Source organism: Salmo salar, chromosome 26 (assembly GCF_965601325.2).
Source record: "Salmo salar chromosome 26, fSalSal1, whole genome shotgun sequence".
NCBI lineage: Eukaryota > Metazoa > Chordata > Actinopteri > Salmoniformes > Salmonidae > Salmo > Salmo salar.
Window position 1 is genome coordinate 46121743 of NC_138316.1, and position 22981 is coordinate 46144723.

At 47.5% G+C, this 22981-nt stretch overlaps 1 protein-coding gene across 16 annotated transcripts in view; it reads left to right on the forward strand.

The window, feature by feature from the left end:
* Nucleotides 1-22981, forward strand: part of LOC106599863 (liprin-alpha-1) — a 91543-nt gene that overhangs the window by 34100 nt on the left and 34462 nt on the right. For all 16 annotated transcript variants that reach the window (XM_082969772.1, XM_082969773.1, XM_082969760.1 and 13 more), the window contains exons 3-11: nucleotides 826-927; nucleotides 1886-2050; nucleotides 2154-2228; nucleotides 9604-9705; nucleotides 9945-10166; nucleotides 10598-10744; nucleotides 15182-15316; nucleotides 22384-22467; nucleotides 22774-22905. In XM_082969772.1, the coding sequence (XP_082825898.1) occupies nucleotides 826-927; nucleotides 1886-2050; nucleotides 2154-2228; nucleotides 9604-9705; nucleotides 9945-10166; nucleotides 10598-10744; nucleotides 15182-15316; nucleotides 22384-22467; nucleotides 22774-22905 (1164 nt within the window). The remainder of the gene's footprint in view (nucleotides 1-825; nucleotides 928-1885; nucleotides 2051-2153; nucleotides 2229-9603; nucleotides 9706-9944; nucleotides 10167-10597; nucleotides 10745-15181; nucleotides 15317-22383; nucleotides 22468-22773; nucleotides 22906-22981) is intronic.

Here is a 22981-nt window from a genome sequence, read left to right on the forward strand (position 1 = left end):
AGTTTGCTGTCATCTCTAACGTTGTGTTAATGTGTTGTTGTCCAGGAGTTTGCTGTCATCTCTAACGTTGTGTTAATGTGTTGTTGTCCAGGAGTTTGCTGTCATCTCTAACGTTGTGTTAATGTGTTGTTGTCCAGGAGTTTGCTGTCATCTCTAACGTTGTGTTAATGTGTTGTTGTCCAGGAGTTTGCTGTCTCTCTAACGTTGTGTTAATGTGTTGTTGTCCAGGAGTTTGCCGTCTCTCTAACGTTGTGTTAATGTGTTGTTGTCCAGGAGTTTGCCGTCATCTCTAACGTTGTGTTAATGTGTTGTTGTCCAGGAGTTTGCTGTCATCTCTAACGTTGTGTTAATGTGTTGTTGTCCAGAAGTTTGCTGTCATCTCTAACGTTGTGTTAATGTGTTGTTGTCCAGGAGTTTGCTGTCATCTCTAACGTTGTGTTAATGTGTTGTTGTCCAGGAGTTTGCTGTCATCTCTAACGATGTGTTAATGTGTTGTTGTCCAGGAGTTTGCTGTCATCTCTAACGTTGTGTTAATGTGTTGTTGTCCAGGAGTTTGCTGTCATCTCTAACGTTGTGTTAATGTGTTGTTGTCCAGGAGTTTGCTGTCATCTCTAACGTTGTGTTAATGTGTTGTTGTCCAGAAGTTTGCTGTCATCTCTAACGTTGTGTTAATGTGTTGTTGTCCAGGAGTTTGCTGTCATCTCTAACGATGTGTTAATGTGTTGTTGTCCAGGAGTTTGCTGTCGTCTCTAACGTTGTGTTAATGTGTTGTTGTCCAGGAGTTTGCTGTCATCTCTAACGTTGTGTTAATGTGTTGTTGTCCAGGAGTTTGCTGCGCTGACCAAGGAGGTGAATGTGTGTCGGGAGCATTTGATGGAGAGGGAGGAGGAGATCGCTGAGCTCAAGGCTGAGAGGAACAACACACGGGTCAGACACACACACACACACACACACACACACACACACACACACACACAGTCCCCTTCCAGTCCCTAGCATAGTCCATTAACAGTGTCAAACCCCCACTGTGGGTATTTGTTTGTTTGTGTGTGTTAGTAGTGTGTGTATGTTTTAGTAGTACATGTGTGTTTTAGTAGTGTTTACGTGTGTGTTTGAGTTTTTGAGAGGGCTTGCTTTCTGTTCTGAGGATTAGCTCACCCGCCCTGACAGAGCACCCGCCCTCCCAGGTCACAGCGCAGACAGCCATAGGTTAATTCCCCTGCCTGTCACTTCTCTGCTCTGGCCTAGTGGCAGATGTACGGCTCTAACTGGTTAATCCACCTGCCAGTCTAGTTGCAATGAGCAGAGTCTGGGTCAGTCTAATTAGGAACGATGGACACCGACTGGGGAGAGGAGGGAGGGAGAAAGAGCGGGAGGGAGGAGGGATTAGAAAGAGGGGGATGGAGGAGGGGAGAGGGAGGATGGAGGGTAGAATATGGGAGGAAGGGGGTAGAGGGGGATATGAGGAGGGAAGGGGAGATTAAGGGATAAGTCTGGGCTTTGTCAGCCTGCAGCTCTGATGGGACCCCCCTGAGCTGCTCAACAACATGGGATTGAGCACAACACACACTCATATGTGTAAGCATGTCTGTACTATTTCACAATCCTGTGTGTGTGTGTGTGTGTGTGTGTGTGTGTGTGTGTGTGTGTGTGTGTGTGTGTGTGTGTGTGTGTGTGTGTGTGTGTGTGTGTGTGTGTGTGTGTGTGTGTGTGTGTGTGTGTGTGTGTGTGTGTGTGTGTGTGTGTGTGTGTGTGTGTGTGTGTGGCGTGAACATGGCGCTGTTTGTAACTTGTGTATTCTGTGATGACCGTAGCTTCTCCTGGAACGTGTGTGTGTGTGTACCATGACGTGTAACATCTGATGTGTATTCTGTGATGACCTTAGCTTCTCCTGGAGCATCTGGAGTGTCTGGTGTCTCGTCATGAACGCAGTCTGAGGATGACGGTGGTGAAGAGGCAGGCCCAGTCTCCCGCTGGGGTCTCCAGTGAGGTAGAGGTCCTCAAGGCACTCAAGTCCCTGTTTGAACACCACAAAGCCCTGGACGAGAAGGTTGGTGGGGGGGAGGACGTTGTCTGCCTGCTAATCTCTTCTTTTGCACAGGTCTAATGGCAGTGTGTAAAATGATGGAGACTAATCATTGTCTGTTTTCCAGGTCAGGGAGAGACTGCGTGTGGCTTTAGAAAGATGCAGCCAGCTGGAAGAACAGCTCACATCACAACACAAAGAGGTAAGCCTCGTCTGACCATCCTGTAGTAACCCTATACACACACACACACACACACACACGCACATCTAAAAGTAAAATAATGGAATTAAGATGTATATAATATTAGGACGAGCAATGTCTAAAATACAGTAGAATAGAATACAGTATATACATATGAAATGAGTAAAGCAGCATGTAAACGTTATTAAAGTGGCCAGTGTTCCATTATTAAAGTGACCAGTGATTCCTATGTATATGGGGCAGCAGCCTCTAAGGTGCAGGGTTGAGTAACCGAGTGGTAGCCGGCTAGTGATGACTATTTAACAGTCTGTTGGCCTCCACCCTCTGGAGAGCCCTGCGGTAGCGGGCGGTGCAGTTGTTGTACCAGGCGGTGATACAGCCCGACAGGATGCTCTCAATTGTGCATCTGTAAAAGTTTGTGAGGGTTTGAGTTGCCCAAGCCAAATTTCTTCAGACTCCTGTGGTTGAAGAGGCGCTGTTGCGCATTCTTCACCACACTGTCTGTGTGGGTGTACCATTTCAGGATGTCAGTGACGTGTAAGCCTAGGAACTTGAAGCTTTTCAACTTCTCCACTGCGGTCCCGAAGATGTGGATAGGGGCGTGCCCCCTCTGCTGTTTCCTGAAGTCCATAATTTGCTCCTTCGTTTTGTTGAGGAAGAGGTTCTTTTCCTCGTACCACTCCGCCAGGGCCCTGACCTCCTCCCTGTAGACTGTCTCATCATTGTTGGTAATCAAGCCTACTACTGTTGTGTCGTCTGCAAACTTGAGGCTTGAGTTGGAGGGGTGCTTGGCCACGCAGTCATGGGTGAACAGGGAGTACAGGAGGGGGCTGAGCACGCACCCTTGTGGTGCCCCAGTGTTGAGGATCAGCGAAGAGGTTCTTTCCTACCTTCACCACCTGAGGGCGAGCCATCAGAAAGTCCAGGACCCAGTTGCACAGGGAGGTGTTCGGACCCAGGGCCCTGAGCTTAGTGATGAGCTTGGAGGGTACTATGGTGTTGAAGGCTGAGCTATAGCCTATGAACAGCATTCTTAAATTGGTATTCCTCTTGTCCAGGCGGGACAGGGCAGTGTGCGGTGCGATGGCGATTGCATCGTCTGTGGATCTATTGGGGCGGTAAGCAATTTGAAGTGGGTCTAGGGTGTCTGGTAAGGTAGAGGTGATAAGGTCCTTAACTAGCCCCAAGCCTTAGTTCAGTTACCTTGTTGCTTTCTTGGATACAGGAGCAATGGTGGACATCTTGCAGCAGGTGGGGACAGCAGACTGGGAAAGGGAGAGATTTAATATGTCCGTAAACACTCCAGCCAGCTGGTCTGCGCATGCTCTGAGGACGCGGCTAGGGATGCCGTCTGGGCCGGCAGCCTTGCAAGGGTTAACAAGCTTAAATGTCTTACTCACGTCAGCCACGGAGAACGAGCCCCTACATTCCTTGGAAGTCGACCGCGTTGATGACACTGTGTTATCCTCAAAGCGGGGCTGTGTTGGTGACACTGTTATCCTCATAGCGGGCCGTGTTGGTGACACTGTGTTATCCTCAAAGCGGGGCTGCGTTGGTGGCACTGTGTTATCCTCAAAGCGGGCCGTGTTGGTGGCACTGTGTTATCCTCAAAGCGGGGCTGTGTTGGTGGCACTGTGTTATCCTCAAAGCGGGGCTGCGTTGGTGGCACTGTGTTATCCTCAAAGCGGGGCTGCGTTGGTGGCACTGTGTTATCCTCAAAGCGGGGCTGCGTTGGTGGCACTGTGTTATCCTCAAAGCGGGGCTGCGTTGGTGGCACTGTGTTATCCTCAAAGCGGGGCTGCGTTGGTGGCACTGTGTTATCCTCAAAGCGGGGCTGCGTTGGTGGCACTGTGTTATCCTCAAAGCGGGCCGCGTTGGTGGCACTGTGTTATCCTCAAAGCGGGGCTGCGTTGGTGACACTGTGTTATCCTCAAAGCGGGGCTGCGTTGGTGGCACTGTGTTATCCTCAAAGCGGGGCCGCGTTGGTGGCACTGTGTTATCCTCAAAGCGGGGCTGCGTTGGTGGCACTGTGTTATCCTCAAAGCGGGGCTGCGTTGGTGGCACTGTGTTATCCTCAAAGCGGGGCTGCGTTGGTGACACTGTGTTATCCTCAAAGCGGGGCTGCGTTGGTGGCACTGTGTTATCCTCAAAGCGGGGCCGCGTTGGTGGCACTGTGTTATCCTCAAAGCGGGGCCGCGTTGGTGGCACTGTGTTATCCTCAAAGCGGGGCTGCGTTGGTGACACTGTGTTATCCTCAAAGCGGGGCTGCGTTGGTGACACTGTGTTATCCTCAAAGCGGGGCTGCGTTGGTGGCACTGTGTTATCCTCAAAGCGGGGCTGCGTTGGTGGCACTGTGTTATCCTCAAAGCGGCTGAAGAAGGTGTTTAGCTTGTCCGGGAGCGAGGCGTCGGTGTCCGCGACGAGGCTGGTTTTCTCTTTGTAATCTGTTGATTGTCTGTAGACCCTGACACACACATCTTGTGTCTGATCCGTTGAATTGCGACTCCACTTTGTCTCTGTACTGACATTTTGCCTGTTTGATTGCCTCATGGAGGGATTCAACCATATTCCCAGTCAACTTGCCAATGGCGACTCACTCTCGCCTGACAATCAGCAAATCGTATCCATGACAACAGTCCTCACTAGTTTTCCTGGGGGAATAAAAACCAATCCATCTTGAATGACTATGGACCTTATTTCATCATTTCCATATTTAACACTTGGAAAAAGAAGAATAGGCTTCGTCTTGTGATTACACAGTATCTGTAATGTTATACTGTCTTGTGATTACACAGTATCTGTAATGTTATACTGTCTTGTGATTACACAGTATCTGTAATGTTATACTGTCTTGTGATTACACAGTATCTGTGACGTTCACTGTCTTGTGATTACACAGTATCTGTGACGTTATACTGTTTTGTGATTACACAGTATCTGTGATGTTATACTGGCTTGTGATTACACAGTATCTGTAATGTTATACTGGCTTGTGATTACACAGTATCTGTAATGTTATACTGTCTTGTGATTACACAGTATCTGTGACGTTCACTGTCTTGTGATTACACAGTATCTGTGACGTTATACTATTTTGTGATTACACAGTATCTGTGACATTCCACTGTACACAGATACAGGTGTTGTAGGGACATGAGTCACACATTGATATGACTTATTAACTGAGAGCTGGATACAGGGACTCCACGAATGGACATATACACTCAATCAAATTTATTTATAAAGCCCTTCTTACATCAGCTGATGTCACAAAGTGCTGTACAGAAGAAACACAGCCTAAAACCCCAACCAGCAAGCAATGCAAGTGTAGAAGCACAGTGGCTAGGAACAACTCCCAAGAAAGGCCGAAACCTAGGAAGAAACCTAGAGGAACCAGGCTATAATGGGTGGCCAGTCCTCTTCTGGCTGTGCTGGGTGGAGATTATAACAGAACATGGCCAAGATGTTCAAATGTTCATAGATGACCAGCAGGGTCAAATAATTATAATCACAGTGGTTGTCGAGGGTGCAACAGGTCAGCACCTCAGGAGAAAATGTCAGTTGGCTTTTCATAGCCGATCATTCAGAGTATCTCTACCGCTCCTGCTGTCTCTAGAGAGTTGAAAACAGCAGGTCTGGGACAGGTAGCACGTCCGGTGAACAGGTCAGGGTTCCATAGCCGCAGGCAGAACAGTTGAAACTGGAGCAGCAGCACGGCCAGGTGGACTGGGGACAGCAAGGAGTCATCAGGCCAGGTAGTCCTGAGGCATGGTCCTAGGGCTCAGGTCCTCCGAGAGAGAGAGAGAAAGAAAGAGAGAATTAGAGAGCGCATACTTAAATTCACACAGGACACCGCATAAGACAGGAGAAATACTGCAGATATAACAGACTGACCCTAGCCCCCTGACACAAACTACTGCAGCATAAATACTGGAGGCTGAGACAGGAGGGGTTGGGAGACACTGTGGCCCAATCCGATGATACCCCCAGACAAGGCCGAACAGGCAGGATATAACCCCACCCACTTTGCCAAAGCACAGCCCCCACACCACTAGAGGGATAACTTCAACCACCAACTTACCATCCTGAGACAAGGCCGAGTATAGTCCACAAAGCTCTCCGCCACTGCACAACCCAAGGGGGGGGTGCCAACCCGGACAGGAAGAACACACAGAATGCACAGAGCTCTCAGAGGAGATGAGTCGTGAATGGGATTAAAATGGACAAAAGGGCTCGAGGATCATGGGAAAGTGGACTAGATTTCTCTCCTGTCCTCCACATCTGTCCTTTGATTCCCTTCGTCTCAGAGAGTAGAGAATCAGCCTAGCAATGCAGTACAGTACACACACACACACATACTTCTCTTACGCTTGTGTGCGAGTGTGTGTGTGCGTGTGTCAGCCTGCTTGCATGTGTGTGAATAGGGCTGTCCCGGTCAGCGTGGTCACAAACCCAGGCGGGTAACTGTCAAAGTGATCTATTTTCAGTTAATGTACATTTTATTTTGTGATGATCAGTAGTGTTTCTTCCCAGGGCTATATAAAGGGATAAATTAATGCTGTTATTCTACCTTGAAACAAGTGCCCCCCTCCAGTTAGTTAAATGACCCTCCAGTTAGTTAAATGACCCTCCAGTTAGTTAAATGACCTTCCAGTTAGTTAAATGACCCTCCAGTTGATTAAATGACCCTCCAGTTAGTTAAATGACCCTCCAGTTAGTTAAATGACCCTCCAGTTAGTTAAATGACCCTCCAGTTGATTAAATGACCCTCCAGTTGATTAAATGACCCTCCAGTTGATTAAATGACCCTCCAGTTAGTTAAATGACCCTCCAGTTAGTTAAATGACCCTCCAGTTAGTTAAATGACCCTCCAGTTGATTAAATGATCCTCCAGTTAGTTAAATGACCCTCCAGTTGATTAAATGACCCTCCAGTTAGTTAAATGACCCTCCAGTTAGTTAAATGACCCTCCAGTTAGTTAAATGACCCTCCAGTTAGTTAAATGACCCTCCAGTTAGTTAAATGACCCTCCAGTTAGTTAAATGACCCTCCAGTTGATTAAATGACCCTCCAGTTGATTAAATGACCCTCCAGTTGATTAAATGACCCTCCAGTTGATTAAATGACCCTCCAGTTAGTTAAATGACCCTCCAGTTAGTTAAATGACCCTCCAGTTAGTTAAATGACCCTCCAGTTGATTAAATGACCCTCCAGTTGATTAAATGACCCTCCAGTTGATTAAATGACCCTCCAGTTAGTTAAATGACCCTCCAGTTGATTAAATGACCCTCCAGTTAGTTAAATGACCCTCCAGTTGATTAAATGACCCTCCAGTTGATTAAATGACCCTCCAGTTAGTTAAATGACCCTCCAGTTAGTTAAATGACCCTCCAGTTAGTTAAATGACCCTCCAGTTGATTAAATGACCCTCCAGTTAGTTAAATGACCCTCCAGTTAGTTAAATGACCCTCCAGTTAGTTAAATGACCCTCCAGTTAGTTAAATGACCCTCCAGTTGATTAAATGACCCTCCAGTTAGTTAAATGACCCTCCAGTTAGTTAAATGACCCTCCAGTTGATTAAATGACCCTCCAGTTGATTAAATGACCCTCCAGTTGATTAAATGACCCTCCAGTTAGTTAAATGACCCTCCAGTTAGTTAAATGACCCTCCAGTTAGTTAAATGACCCTCCAGTTAGTTAAATGACCCTCCAGTTAGTTAAATGACCCTCCAGTTAGTTAAATGACCCTCCAGTTAGTTAAATGACCCTCCAGTTGGTTAAATGACCCTCCAGTTAGTTAAATGACCGTTTTGTAATTTGCATGACAATGTCTGTTCCATCTGTGGGATTATAAGATTACATGGAGAACAAGCTAACATTCATAACCGTCACAGCCGTGTGTGTGGCTACATACTAATATCATCATAATACATGGCATTTAACAGACACTTTTATCCAAAGGGACTTAGTCATGCGTGAATATGTTTTACCTACTGGTGGTCCCGGGAATCAAACCCACTATCCTGGAGTTGCAAGCTCCACCGACTGAGCTGTGAAAGAGGGGGGGAGCGTGTCTGCCTGGCAGTGTAGGGATATATGCGTTTGTGTACACAAGTACACAAACACACCAGAGGAGGCTGCTGAGAGGAGGACAGCTCATAATAATGGCTGGAACGGAGAGAATGGCATCAAACACCTGGAAACCATGGAAACAATGTGTTTGATGTATTTGATACCATTCCACTGATTCTGCTCCAGCCATTACCACGAGCCTGTCCTCCCTGATTAGTGTGCATGTGTGTGTTTACTTTTAATGTCAGAGAGGGTCATCTGTATTTGGGGATTTGACAAAGTGGGCTCAATGAATGAGTTAACCTGCTAACTTTGAGAAGCTCTCCGATCTGACTGTGGAGTCCCTTAGGAGGATTTTTAACAGTACTCTGATCTGACTGTGGGGTCCCTTAGGAGGCTTTTTAACAGTACTCTGATCTGACTGTGGGGTCCCTTAGGAGGCTTTTTAACAGTACTCCGATTCGACTGTGGGGTCCCTTAGGAGGATTTTTAACACTACTCTGATCTGACTGTGGGGTCCCTTAGGAGGCTTTTTAACACTACTCCGATTCGACTGTGGGGTCCCTTAGGAGGATTTTTAACAGTACTCTGATCTGACTGTGGGGTCCCTTAGGAGGCTTTTTAACAGTACTCTGATCTGACTGTGGGGTCCCTTAGGAGGCTTTTTAACAGTACTCTGATCTGACTGTGGGGTCCCTTAGGAGGCTTTTTAACACTACTCTGATCTGACTGTGGGGTCCCTTAGGAGGCTTTTTAACACTACTCCGATTCGACTGTGGGGTCCCTTAGGAGGATTTTTAACAGTACTCTGATCTGACTGTGGGGTCCCTTAGGAGGCTTTTTAACAGTACTCTGATCTGACTGTGGGGTCCCTTAGGAGGATTTTTAACAGTACTCTGATCTGACTGTGGGGTCCCTTAGGAGGCTTTTTAACAGTACTCGGATCTGACTGTGGGGTCCCTTAGGAGGCTTTTTAACAGTACTCTGATCTGACTGTGGAGTCCCTTAGGAGGATTTTTAACAGTACTCTGATCTGACTGTGGGGTCCCTTAGGAGGCTTTTTAACAGTACTCGGATCTGACTGTGGGGTCCCTTAGGAGGCTTTTTAACAGTACTCTGATCTGACTGTGGGGTCCCTTAGGAGGCTTTTTAACATGAACCCTTAGTTTCTTCTAATCATTAATGATGTGCTGCTGTTAGTGTCTGGGTTCTGTTGTGCTTTATTGGGTCTTTATTGGTCTTCTTTATTGGTCCAATCAAATCTCCCCTTTGGGATATTAATAAAATACTATCTTCTCCTAGATGTCCTATCTGAGAGAGCAGAATATCCAGAAGAGGTCGCTAGGCGATGGAATGGAAGGGCTCAACCACAACTCTGAAAACACCCCAAGCACAAATGGCAAGGTAGGAAACCTTTTATCCAGAGAGACTTAGTCAGTGCATTTAAATAAGGAAGATAAGACAACCACAAGCCTCGTAGGCCGTGCCCTGCAGCATTTAATATCTAGTGTCCTCCTCTCCCAACTAGAGGTCGTCAGACGGCTCTCTGAGCCAGGAGGAGGACCAGGGGAAGGGTCAGGGGTTATAGGTCATGTCCTAGTTGTTTCTATCTTTAAGAAACCTAAACACTGACTTGTCTGTAGAGGTCGTCTGACGGCTCTCTGAGCCAGGAGGAGGACCAGGGGAAGGTGGGAGAGCTGCAGGAGATGGTGGCGAGACAGACGTCAGACCTGGGGCAGATGATGGAGCGCATGGCAGCCATGACGGGACGCGTCAGCGAGCTGGAGGAGGACCTGGACACGGCACGCAAGGACCTCCTCAAGAGTGAAGACGTGAACACACGCCTGCAGAGAGACATACGAGAGGTACGTACTGGATGTTAACGTTACTAACACGCCTGCAGAGAGACATACGAGAGGTACGTACTGGATGTTAACGTTACTAACACGCCTGCAGAGAGACATACGAGAGGTACGTACTGGATGTTAACGTTACTAACACGCCTGCAGAGAGACATACGAGAGGTACGTACTGGATGTTAACGTTACTAACACGCCTGCAGAGAGACATACGAGAGGTACGTACTGGATGTTAACGTTACTAACACGCCTGCAGAGAGACATACGAGAGGTACGTACTGGATGTTAACGTTACTAACACGGGGGGGGGGGGGGGGGGGGGGGGGGTGTGTGTGTGTGTGTGTGTGTGTGTGTGTGTGTGTGTGTGTGTGTGTGTGTGTGTGTGTGTGTGTGTGTGTGTGTGTGTGTGCTAAACGTATCCGTCTCTCTCCGTATAGTCTATGGCCCAGAAGGAGGACATAGAGGAGCGTATCGTCACCCTGGAGAAGAGGTACTTGGCAGCGCAGCGAGAGGCCACCTCCGTACATGACCTCAACGACAAGCTGGAGAACGAAGTGGCCAACAAGGAGTCCCTGTTCCGACAGGTCAGTACACACACACACCAATCGAACCAACAGCAAGATCGGAGCAGTCAATACTGTACAGAGACTATACACCAGTAAGGAAGCCTACAGTATCTCACATCTATAACCCACCAGTAAGGAAGCCTACAGTATCTCACATCTATAACCCGCCAGTAAGGAAGCCTACAGTATCTCACATCTATAACCCACCAGTAAGGAAGCCTACAGTATCTCACATCTATAACCCACCAGTAAGGAAGCCTACAGTATCTCACATCTATAACCCACCAGTAAGGAAGCCTACAGTATCTCACATCTATAACCCACCAGTAAGGAAGCCTACAGTATCTCACATCTATAACCCGCCAGTAAGGAAGCCTACAGTATCTCACATCTATAACCCACCAGTAAGGAAGCCTACAGTATCTCACATCTATAACCCACCAGTAAGGAAGCCTACAGTATCTCACATCTATAACCCACCAGTAAGGAAGCCTACAGTATCTCACATCTATAACCCACCAGTATGGAAGCCTACAGTATCTCACATCTATAACCCACCAGTATGGAAGCCTACAGTATCTCACATCTATAACCCACCAGTAAGGAAGCCTACAGTATCTCACATCTATAACCCACCAGTAAGGAAGTCTACAGTATCTCACATCTATAACCCACCAGTATGGAAGCCTACAGTATCTCACATCTATAACCCACCAGTATGGAAGCCTACAGTATCTCACATCTATAACCCACCAGTAAGGAAGCCTACAGTATCTCACATCTATAACCCACCAGTAAGGAAGCCTACAGTATCTCACATCTATAACCCACCAGTAAGGAAGCCTACAGTATCTCACATCTATAACCCACCAGTATGGAAGCCTACAGTATCTCACATCTATAACCCACCAGTAAGGAAGCCTACAGTATCTCACATCTATAACCCACCAGTAAGGAAGCCTACAGTATCTCACATCTATAACCCACCAGTAAGGAAGCCTACAGTATCTCACATCTATAACCCACCAGTAAGGAAGCCTACAGTATCTCACATCTATAACCCACCAGTAAGGAAGCCTACAGTATCTCACATCTATAACCCACCAGTATGGAAGCCTACAGTATCTCACATCTATAACCCACCAGTAAGGAAGCCTACAGTATCTCACATCTATAACCCACCAGTATGGAAGCCTACAGTATCTCACATCTATAACCCACCAGTAAGGAAGCCTACAGTATCTCACATCTATAACCCACCAGTAAGGAAGCCTACAGTATCTCACATCTATAACCCACCAGTAAGGAAGCCTACAGTATCTCACATCTATAACCCACCAGTAAGGAAGCCTACAGTATCTCACATCTATAACCCACCAGTAAGGAAGCCTACAGTATCTCACATCTATAACCCACCAGTAAGGAAGCCTACAGTATCTCACATCTATAACCCACCAGTATGGAAGCCTACAGTATCTCACATCTATAACCCACCAGTAAGGAAGCCTACAGTATCTCACATCTATAACCCACCAGTAAGGAAGCCTACAGTATCTCACATCTATAACCCACCAGTAAGGAAGCCTACAGTATCTCACATCTATAACCCACCAGTAAGGAAGCCTACAGTATCTCACATCTATAACCCACCAGTATGGAAGCCTACAGTTGGGTTTTTCCTGTGTGTGTGTGTGTGTGTGTGTGTGTGTGTGTGTTTTTTGAGGATTTGTGTATTTGGGGGGTTAGTGTGATTGTCGGCTCTTTCCGGCAGCAGGAAGAGCCTGCGGGGTCCTGTACCCCTTCTCGTGCATTCACAGACTGCCCAACGCAGCAGGCACTGAATCAGACGCCTCAGACACATTCACTTCTCTCTCTGTTTTCTCTCTGGTCTGCCTGCTCTTCTCTTGTATGTCCTCTTCCCCTCCTTCTGTTTTCTTTCTTGCCTCGATCTCTCTTCTCTTGTATGATCTCTTCTCTCTTTTTCTAATCTCTATTGGTGGTTTCTCTTTTAGTCTGGGCCTCCATGCTGCCAGAACTGGGCCAGCACGCTGCTGGAGGGGAGAGAAGAAGAGGGGGGAGACAGCTAACAGAGAAAATAGCTAGCCTTGTTTTAGCAGTGAGATTACATCCAGATTGGAGTTTGTTTTTCAAGTCATCCCCCAGGCCAACAAGACAGTACCTAAACACTGTGTATCAGACACCAGGCCAACAAGACGGTACCTAAACACTGTGTATCATCCCCCAGGCCAACAAGACGGTACCTAAACACTGTGTATCATCCCCCAGGCCAACAAGACGGTACCTAAACACTGTGTATCAGACACCAGGCCAACAAGACAGTACCTAAACACTGTGTATCATCCCCCAGGCCAACAAGACAGTACCTAAACACTGTGTATCAGACACCAGGCCAACAAGACGGTACCTAAACACTGTGTATCATCCCCCAGGCCAACAAGACGGTACCTAAACACTGTGTATCATCCCCCAGGCCAACAAGACCGTACCAAAACACTGTGTATCATCCCCCAGGCCAACAAGACGGTACCTAAACACTGTGTATCAGACACCAGGCCAACAAGACGGTACCTAAACACTGTGTATCAGACACCAGGCCAACAAGACGGTACCTAAACACTGTGTATCAGACACCAGGCCAACAAGACAGTACCTAAACACTGTGTATCATCCCCCAGGCCAACAAGACGGTACCTAAACACTGTGTATCATCCCCCAGGCCAACAAGACAGTACCTAAACACTGTGTATCATCCCCCAGGCCAACAAGACGGTACCTAAACACTGTGTATCATCCCCCAGGCCAACAAGACGGTACCTAAACACTGTGTATCATCCCCAGGCCAACAAGACGGTACCTAAACACTGTGTATCATCCCCCAGGCCAACAAGACAGTACCTAAACACTGTGTATCAGACACCAGGCCAACAAGACGGTACCTAAACACTGTGTATCATCCCCCAGGCCAACAAGACGGTACCTAAACACTGTGTATCAGACACCAGGCCAACAAGACGGTACCTAAACACTGTGTATCAGACACCAGGCCAACAAGACAGTACCTAAACACTGTGTATCAGACACCAGGCCAACAAGACGGTACCTAAACACTGTGTATCAGACACCAGGCCAACAAGACAGTACCTAAACACTGTGTATCAGACACCAGGCCAACAAGACGGTACCTAAACACTGTGTATCAGACACCAGGCCAACAAGACGGTACCTAAACACTGTGTATCAGACACCATTTGGAGATGAGATGTTTACTGATATGTCTTATTCTAAAGTGGTCAGAATCAGATAGGCTGCGTTTACACAGGGGGTCTTGTTCTGATATTGTGGTCTGCCTGTTCCCATGATTAATGTATTGATCTCCAGACGGAGGAGAGGAACCGTTGTAATGTATTGATTAATATGACTGATGGTGTTTGATCTCCAGACAGAGGAACGGAACCGTTGTAATGTATTGATTAATATGACTGATTAATGTATTGATCTCCAGACAGAGGAGAGGAACCGTTGTAATGTATTGATTAATATGACTGATGGTGTTTGATCTCCAGACAGAGGAGAGGAACCGTTGTAATGTATTGATTAATATGACTGATTAATGTATTGATCTCCAGACAGAGGAGAGGAACCGTTGTAATGTATTGATTAATATGACTGATTAATGTATTGATCTCCAGACAGAGGAGAGGAACCGTTGTAATGTATTGATTAATATGACTGATGGTGTTTGATCTCCAGACAGAGGAGAGGAACCGTTGTAATGTATTGATTAATATGACTGATTAATGTATTGATCTCCAGACAGAGGAGAGGAACCGTTGTAATGTATTGATTAATATGACTGATTAATGTATTGATCTCCAGACAGAGGAGAGGAACCGTTGTAATGTATTGATTAATATGACTGATTAATGTATTGATCTCCAGACAGAGGAGAGGAACCGTTGTAATGTATTGATTAATATGACTGATTAATGTATTGATCTCCAGACAGAGGAGAGGAACCGTTGTAATGTATTGATTAATATGACTGATGGTGTTTGATCTCCAGACAGAGGAGAGGAACCGTTGTAATGTATTGATTAATATGACTGATTAATGTATTGATCTCCAGACAGAGGAGAGGGACCGTTGTAATGTATTGATTAATATGACTGATGGTGTTTGATCTCCAGACAGAGGAGAGGAACCGTTGTAATGTATTGATTAATATGACTGATTAATGTATTGATCTCCAGACAGAGGAGAGGAACCGTTGTAATGTATTGATTAATATGACTGATGGTGTTTGATCTCCAGACAGATGAGAGGAACCGTTGTAATGTATTGATTAATATGACTGAATGTATTGATCTCCAGACAGAGGAGAGGAACCGTTGTAATGTATTGATTAATATGACTGATTAATGTATTGATCTCCAGACAGAGGAGAGGAACAGGCAGCTGCAGGAGCGTTTAGAGCTGGCCGAGCAGAAGCTGCAGCAGACCATCAGGAAGGCGGAGACTCTGCCCGAGGTGGAGGCGGAGCTAGCCCAGAGGGTGGCGGCCCTCACCAAGGTCAGTCCCGCCTCCACGCCGTCAAACATGCCTCCTGAGAGAGACTCCTCTCCATTTCTCATCCTTTCCGGTGTGTGTGTGTGTGTGTGTGTGTGTGTGTGTGTGTGTGTGTGTGTGTGTGTGTGTGTGTGTGTGTGTGTGTGTGTGTGTGTGTGTGTGTACTTCGTTCCTCTGACTTTCTCACTCATCATTATTTAGGATTCATTCATGATTATCCATAATCGTGGCAGCATCCACATTTAATATAGAAATGTTTAGAAACCTCTTCTGTTCCTATTTACAATACAAGTGACACAATATGTAGTTCACAATTCAGTTTCTATTGGGGCAAAAACGTAATCTGAAACACTACCTTAAACAAATGTAAAATGCATCCAACAAGTTTGTAGAGTCACCAGCTCGATGTTTTAATTGTGTGCTAGGAATATGGGACCAAATACTAACCTTTGGACTACTTTAGTACACTAGAAGGGAATTTGTGAAAATACTTATGGAAGAAAAAAAACCATTCAAATGGTGGCGACTGTATACAGTGCATTCAGAAGGTATTCAGATGGTGGCGACTGTATACAGCGCATTCAGAAGGTATCCAGATGGTGGCGACTGTATACAGCGCATTCAGAAGGTATCCAGATGGTGGCGACTGTATACAGTGCATTCAGAAGGTATTCAGATGGTGGCGACTGTATACAGTGCATTCAGAAGGTATTCAGATGGTGGCGACTGTATACAGTGCATTCAGAAGGTATCCAGATGGTGGCGACTGTATACAGTGCATTCAGAAGGTATCCAGATGGTGGCGACTGTATACAGTGCATTCAGAAGGTATTCAGATGGTGGCGACTGTATACAGTGCATTCAGAAGGTATCCAGATGGTGGCGACTGTATACAGTGCATTCAGAAGGTATCCAGATGGTGGCGACTGTATACAGTGCATTCAGAAGGTATTCAGATGGTGGCGACTGTATACAGTGCATTCAGAAGGTATCCAGATGGTGGCGACTGTATACAGCGCATTCAGAAGGTATTCAGATGGTGGCGACTGTATACAGTGCATTCAGAAGGTATCCAGATGGTGGCGACTGTATACAGTGCATTCAGAAGGTATCCAGACCCATTGACTTTTTCCACATTTTGTTACGTTACAACCTTATTCTAAAATTGATAAAAAATATTTTTACCCCTGATCAATCTACACACAATACCCCATAATGACGAAGCGGAAACTGTTTTTATTTTATTTGATTTATGCAAATGTATAAAAACATAATTCATAAAATACCTTATTCAGACCCTTTGCTATGAGACTTGAAATTGAGCTCCGGTGCATCCTGTTTCCATTGAACATCCTTGAGATGTTTCTACAACTTGATTGGAGTCCACCTGTGGTAAATTCAATTGATTGGACATGATTTGGAAAGACACACACCTGTCTATATAAGGTCCCACAGTTGACAGTGCATGTCAGAGCAATAACCAAGCCATGATGTCAAAGGAATTGTCCGTAGAGCTCCGAGACAGGATTGTGTCGAGGCACAGATCTGGGGAAGGATACCAAAAAATATCTCTCTCCCACTCCTCTCTTTCCTCTCTTCCTTTTAACTCTTTAAGAGGCAGAGATTTCAGTGTAGAACCTGTCACTGCCACACCACCCAGCTACCTCCACCTAACCACCCAGCTACCTCCACCTAACCACCCAGCTACCTCCACCTAACCACCCAGCTACCTCCACCTAACCACCCAGCTACCTCCACCCAACCACCCAGCTACCTCCACCCAACCACCCAGCTACCTCCAACCAACCACCCAGCTACCTCCACCCAGCTACCTCCACCCAACCACCCAGCTACCTCCAACCAACCACCCAGCTACCTCCACCCAGCTACCTCCACCTAACCACCCAGCTACCTCCACCCAACCACCCAGCTACCACCACCCAGCTACCTCCACCCAACCACCCAGCTACCTCCACCCAACCACCCAGCTACCTCCACCCAACCACCCAGCTACCTCCACCCAACCACCCAGCTACCACCACCCAGCTACCTCCACCCAACCACCCAGCTACCTCCACCCAACCACCCAGCTACCTCCACCCAACCACCTAACCACCCAGCTACCTCCACCCAGCTACCTCTACCTAACCACCCAGCTACCTCTACCTAACCACCCAGCTACCTCCACCCAGCTACCTCCACCACATATCTTCCTCCAGTCTCTTGTTATTGACATTAAGTCCTGTCTAGTAATCTCTGCTGAAGTCCTGTCTGTCAGTCCGCGGTCTTTAGTCCTGTCTGTCGGTCCGCGGTCTTTAGTCCTGTCGGCCGGTCCGCGGTCTTTAGTCCTGTCGGCCGGTCCGCGGTCTTTAGTCCTGTCGGCCGGTCCGCGGTCTTTAGTCCTGTCGGCCGGTCCGCGGTCTTTAGTCCTGTCGGCCGGTCCGCGGTCTTTAGTCCTGTCGGCCGGTCCGCGGTCGTTAGTCCTGTCGGCCGGTCCGCGGTCGTTAGTCCTGTCGGCCGGTCCGCGGTCGTTAGTCCTGTCGGCCGGTCCGCGGTCGTTAGTCCTGTCGGCCGGTCCGCGGTCGTTAGTCCTGTCGGCCGGTCCGCGGTCGTTAGTCCTGTCGGCCGGTCCGCGGTCGTTAGTCCTGTCGGCCGGTCCGCGGTCGTTAGTCCTGTCGGCAGGTCCGCGGTCTTTAGTCCTGTCGGCCGGTCCGCGGTCGTTAGTCCTGTCGGCCGGTCCGCGGTCGTTAGTCCTGTCGGCCGGTCCGCGGTCGTTAGTCCTGTCGGCCGGTCCGCGGTCGTTAGTCCTGTCGGCCGGTCCGCGGTCTTTAGTCCTGTCGGCCGGTCCGCGGTCTTTAGTCCTGTCGGCCGGTCCGCGGTCGTTAGTCCTGTCGGCCGGTCCGCGGTCGTTAGTCCTGTCGGCCGGTCCGCGGTCGTTAGTCCTGTCGGCCGGTCCGCGGTCGTTAGTCCTGTCGGCCGGTCCGCGGTCGTTAGTCCTGTCGGCCGGTCCGCGGTCTTTAGTCCTGTCGGCCGGTCCGCGGTCTTTAGTCCTGTCGGCCGGTCCGCGGTCTTTAGTCCTGTCGGCCGGTCCGCGGTCTTTAGCTGCATTAACCTCCCTGGGCAAGGTGGGACGCTTGCGCGAAATACAAATATCTCATAAATGTTATAACTTCAATTTCTCAAACATATGACTATTTTACACCATTTTAAAGACAAGACTCTCGTTAATCTAACCACACTGTCCGATTTCAAAAAGGCTTTACAGCGAAAGCAAAACATTAGATTATGTCAGGAGAGTACCCTGCCAAAAATAATCACACAGCCATTTTCAAAGCAAGCATATATGTCACAAAAACCAAAACCACAGCTAAATGCAGCATTAACCTTTGATGATCTTCATCAGATGACACTCCTAGGACATTATGTTATACAATACATGCATGTTTTGTTCAATCAAGTTCATTTTTATATCAAAAAACAGCTTTTTACATTAGCATGTGATGTTCAGAACTAGCATACCCACCGCAAACTTCAGGTGAATTTACTTAATTACTCACGATTAACGTTCACAAAATACATAACAATTATTTTAAGAATTATACATACAGAACTCCTTTATGCAAGCACGGTGTCAGATTTTAAAATAGCTTTTCGTCGAAAGCACATTTTGCAATATTCTGAGTAGATAGCCCGGCCATCACGGCTAGTTAATTTGACACCCACCAAGTTTGGCCCTCACCAAACTCCGATTTACTATAAGAAAAATTGGATTACCTTTGCTGTTCTTCGTCAGAATGCACTCCCAGGACTTCTACTTCAACAACAAATGTTGTTTTGGTTTGAAATAATCCATAGTTATATCCAAATACCTCCGTTTTGTTCGTGCGTTCAGGTCAGTATCCGAAGGCATCCGAAGGCGAGCGCATTTCGTGACAAAAAATGTCCAAATATTCCATTACCGTACTTTGAAGCATGTCAAACGCTGTTTAAAATCAATTTTTATGCGATTTTTCTTGTTAAATAGCGATAATATTCCAGCCGGGCGACGTTGTATTCGTTCAAAGACTGAAAGAAAAACATGGAGTCCTCTCGTGGACGCGCACTCCAGTGTCATTGTTCCCTGCCTGACCACTCACAAAAACTCCTGCTGTTTTTCGCCCAGAGACTGCAGAGATGTCATTCCACTTTCTGGCGCCTTCTGAGAGCCAATGGAAGCCTTAGAAAATGTCACGTTACAGCAGAGATGCTGTAATTTTGATAGAGATGCCACAGAAGGATAACAAATTGTCAGACAGGGCACTTCCTATATAGAATCTTCTCAGGTTTTGGCCTGCCATATGAGTTCTGTTATACTCACAGACACCATTCAAACAGTTTTAGAAACTTTAGAGTGTTTTCTATCCAAATCTACTAATTATATGCATATTCTCGTTTCTGGGCAAGAGTAGTAACCAGTTTAAATCGGGTACCTTTTTTATCCGGCCGTGCAAATACTGCCCCCTAGCCCCAACAGGTTAAAACTCTATTCCCTCTTGTCCTAAAGTACTTCCTGCTCTCTCTCTCGCTCTCACTTTCTCTCTCATCTCTCACACTGTCGTCTTCTCCTCTCTGTTTCTTGTTTGGTCTGTCCTCAACCTTTACCTCCCCCTCCTCCCCAACCCCCCTAGCCTGACGCCTCGGGCTCTAAGGACGCCAAGACACAGAGGAAGGTAGACTGGCTACAATCACCCCTAAACCTCCCCCAATACCCTCACACCCCAGCCCCATCTCTTACCCCTGCCCAGTGGTCTAACTCTGCCTGCTTAGCTTGGCACTGCTGATCTATGTTTAAAGTGTATTTCTGTGCACAACTCCCCTCCCCCAACCGCTAAAAATAGTTTATGATGTAACACAAACAGGAAGTGCTACTTAATTTGCTCAGAGGGTCTAGGACCCCCCCCCCCCCCCCATACCAGAGTTTTAGAATGGTGCCCGGACACTGAGACAGCTTTCTCCGGCAGAATAGAGTTTTCCAAACTCGTGCTGACATTTTTATTCACTTTTTATTTGAATGTTCAAATGTTCTTGGTTACATTGGGTCACCCCGCACTGGATTGCTACAGTATACTTCCCTTTAGCCAGTTACTCTCTCCCCTTTCCACAACTGGGAACACTTATCTCCCTCACTAGCTTTAAGCACCAGCTGTCAGAGCAGCTCACTGATCACTGCACCTGTACATAGCCCATCTATAATTTAGCCCAAACAACTACCCCTCCTGTATTTATTTATTTATTTTGCTCCTTTGCACCCCATTATTTCTATTTCTACTTTGCACTTTCTTCCACTACAAATCTACCATTCCAGTGTTTTACATGCTATATTGTATTTACTTTGCCACCATGGCCTTTTTTTGCCTTTACCTCCCATCTCACCTCATTTGCTCACATTGTATATTGACTTATTTTTCTTCTGTATTATTGACTGTATGTTTGTTTTACTCCATGTGTAACTCTGTTGTATGTGTCGAACTGCTTTGCTTTATTTTGGCCAGGTCGCAATTGTAAATGAGAACTTGTTCTCAACTTGCCTACCTGGTTAAATAAAGGTGAAATATATAAACTTTGTCTAAGCACATTAGAGCCATTAACATGAACAGTTTCCCCTTCTTTCCCCCGCAGATCCCCTTGTTTCTAGTCTGTATTCTGTCTGGAATGTTTTCATGGTGCTTTTATGGGGCTTGGCTGTACTGCTCTGTGTCCCTCTCCCCTGTCCCCTGTCTCTGCTGGTGCATGGCTGCTTCTTGCTGGCTGTACTGATGTGTCCCTGTCCCCTGTCTCTGCTGGTGCATGGCTGCTTCTTGCTGGCTGTACTGATGTGTCCCTGTCCCCTGTCTCTGCTGGTGCATGGCTGCTTCTTGCTGGCTGTACTGATGTGTCCCTGTCCCCTGTCTCTGCTGGTGCATGGCTGCTTCTTGCTGGCTGTACTGATGTGTCCCTGTCCCCTGTCTATGCTGGTGCATGGCTGCTTCTTGCTGGCTGTACTGATGTGTCCCTGTCCCCTGTCTCTGCTGGTGCATGGCTGCTTCTTGCTGGCTGTACTGATGTGTCCCTGTCCCCTGTCTATGCTGGTGCATGGCTGCTACTGGCTGGCTGTACTGATGTGTCCCTGTCCCCTGTCTATGCTGGTGCATGGCTGCTTCTTGCTGGCTGTACTGATGTGTCCCTGTCCCCTGTCTATGCTGGTGCATGGCTGCTTCTTGCTGGCTGTACTGATGTGTCCCTGTCCCCTGTCTCTGCTGGTGCATGGCTGCTACTGGCTGGCTGTACTGATGTGTCCCTGTCCCCTGTCTCTGCTGGTGCATGGCTGCTTCTTGCTGGCTGTACTGATGTGTCCCTGTCCCCTGTCTCTGCTGGTGCATGGCTGCTACTGGCTGGCTGTACTGATGTGTCCCTGTCCCCTGTCTCTGCTGGTGCATGGCTGCTTCTTGCTGGCTGTACTGATGTGTCCCTGTCCCCTGTCTCTGCTGGTGCATGGCTGCTACTGGCTGGCTGTACTGATGTGTCCCTGTCCCCTGTCTCTGCTGGTGCATGGCTGCTTCTTGCTGGCTGTACTGATGTGTCCCTGTCCCCTGTCTCTGCTGGTGCATGGCTGCTACTGGCTGGCTGTACTGATGTGTCCCTGTCCCCTGTCTCTGCTGGTGCATGGCTGCTTCTTGCTGGCTGTACTGATGTGTCCCTGTCCCCTGTCTCTGCTGGTGCATGGCTGCTACTGGCTGGCTGTAGTTGGTTGATGTCTGGTTCTTGGTGCTGGTGTTTGTGGGTAGATGGGCGCCTCAACCCCCCCATAACCCCTAACATGAACCTATATGGTACTAAGCCTCTGACTGGGCCTTTTCAGTTCCATTCTTCTCCAGGATCATTTGTATTGATCTGAAAGAAGCTACACACCTAGCCAGCCCTCTTCAACTTCTCCAGTCCTCTTACACCGACCCAGCCCTCTCACATCTGTACAAATTCCTAAAGGGTAGAGCTTAGGGAATGTTTTTTTTGTTGCATGGATGATGAGGTGTTTGACTCTGTCTGTCCTGCAGGCGGAGGAGCGTCATGGCAACGTGGAGGAGAGGGTGAGGCAGATGGAGGCTCAGCTGGAGGAGAAGAACCAGGAACTGCTCAGGGTGAGACAGATGGGGTCAAAGGTCATCTGGCTGGCAGTCAGTCAGTCTGTGTTGTTGGACAGAAGTTGGTGAATGTTTACAGATGTGGTCGTTGGACTGTCTGATTTTAGAATTGTACTTTCATTGTAGACAATATATTCATTCTCATTCAAATAAGTCATTGAAGATTTGACCTCATACAACCTAAAGATCCATGCATGAACAGAAAATGGAAAGAAAACAATGAGAATGTGTGTTGTGAAATGTTTCATAAAGGAACCGGTAGGTTTCTCTGCTCTGATTAGTGTGTTTGTTTGTGTTGTGAAGGCGCGCCAGAGGGAGAAGATGAACGAGGAGCACAACAGGCGTCTGTCGGAGACGGTGGACAAGCTGCTGTCAGAGTCCAATGAGAGGCTACAGCTTCACCTCAAAGAGAGGATGTCTGCCCTAGAGGACAAGGTGGGTGGGTTAGGATACAGCTTCACCTCAAAGAGAGGATGTCTGCCCTAGAGGACAAGGTGGGTGGGTTAGGATA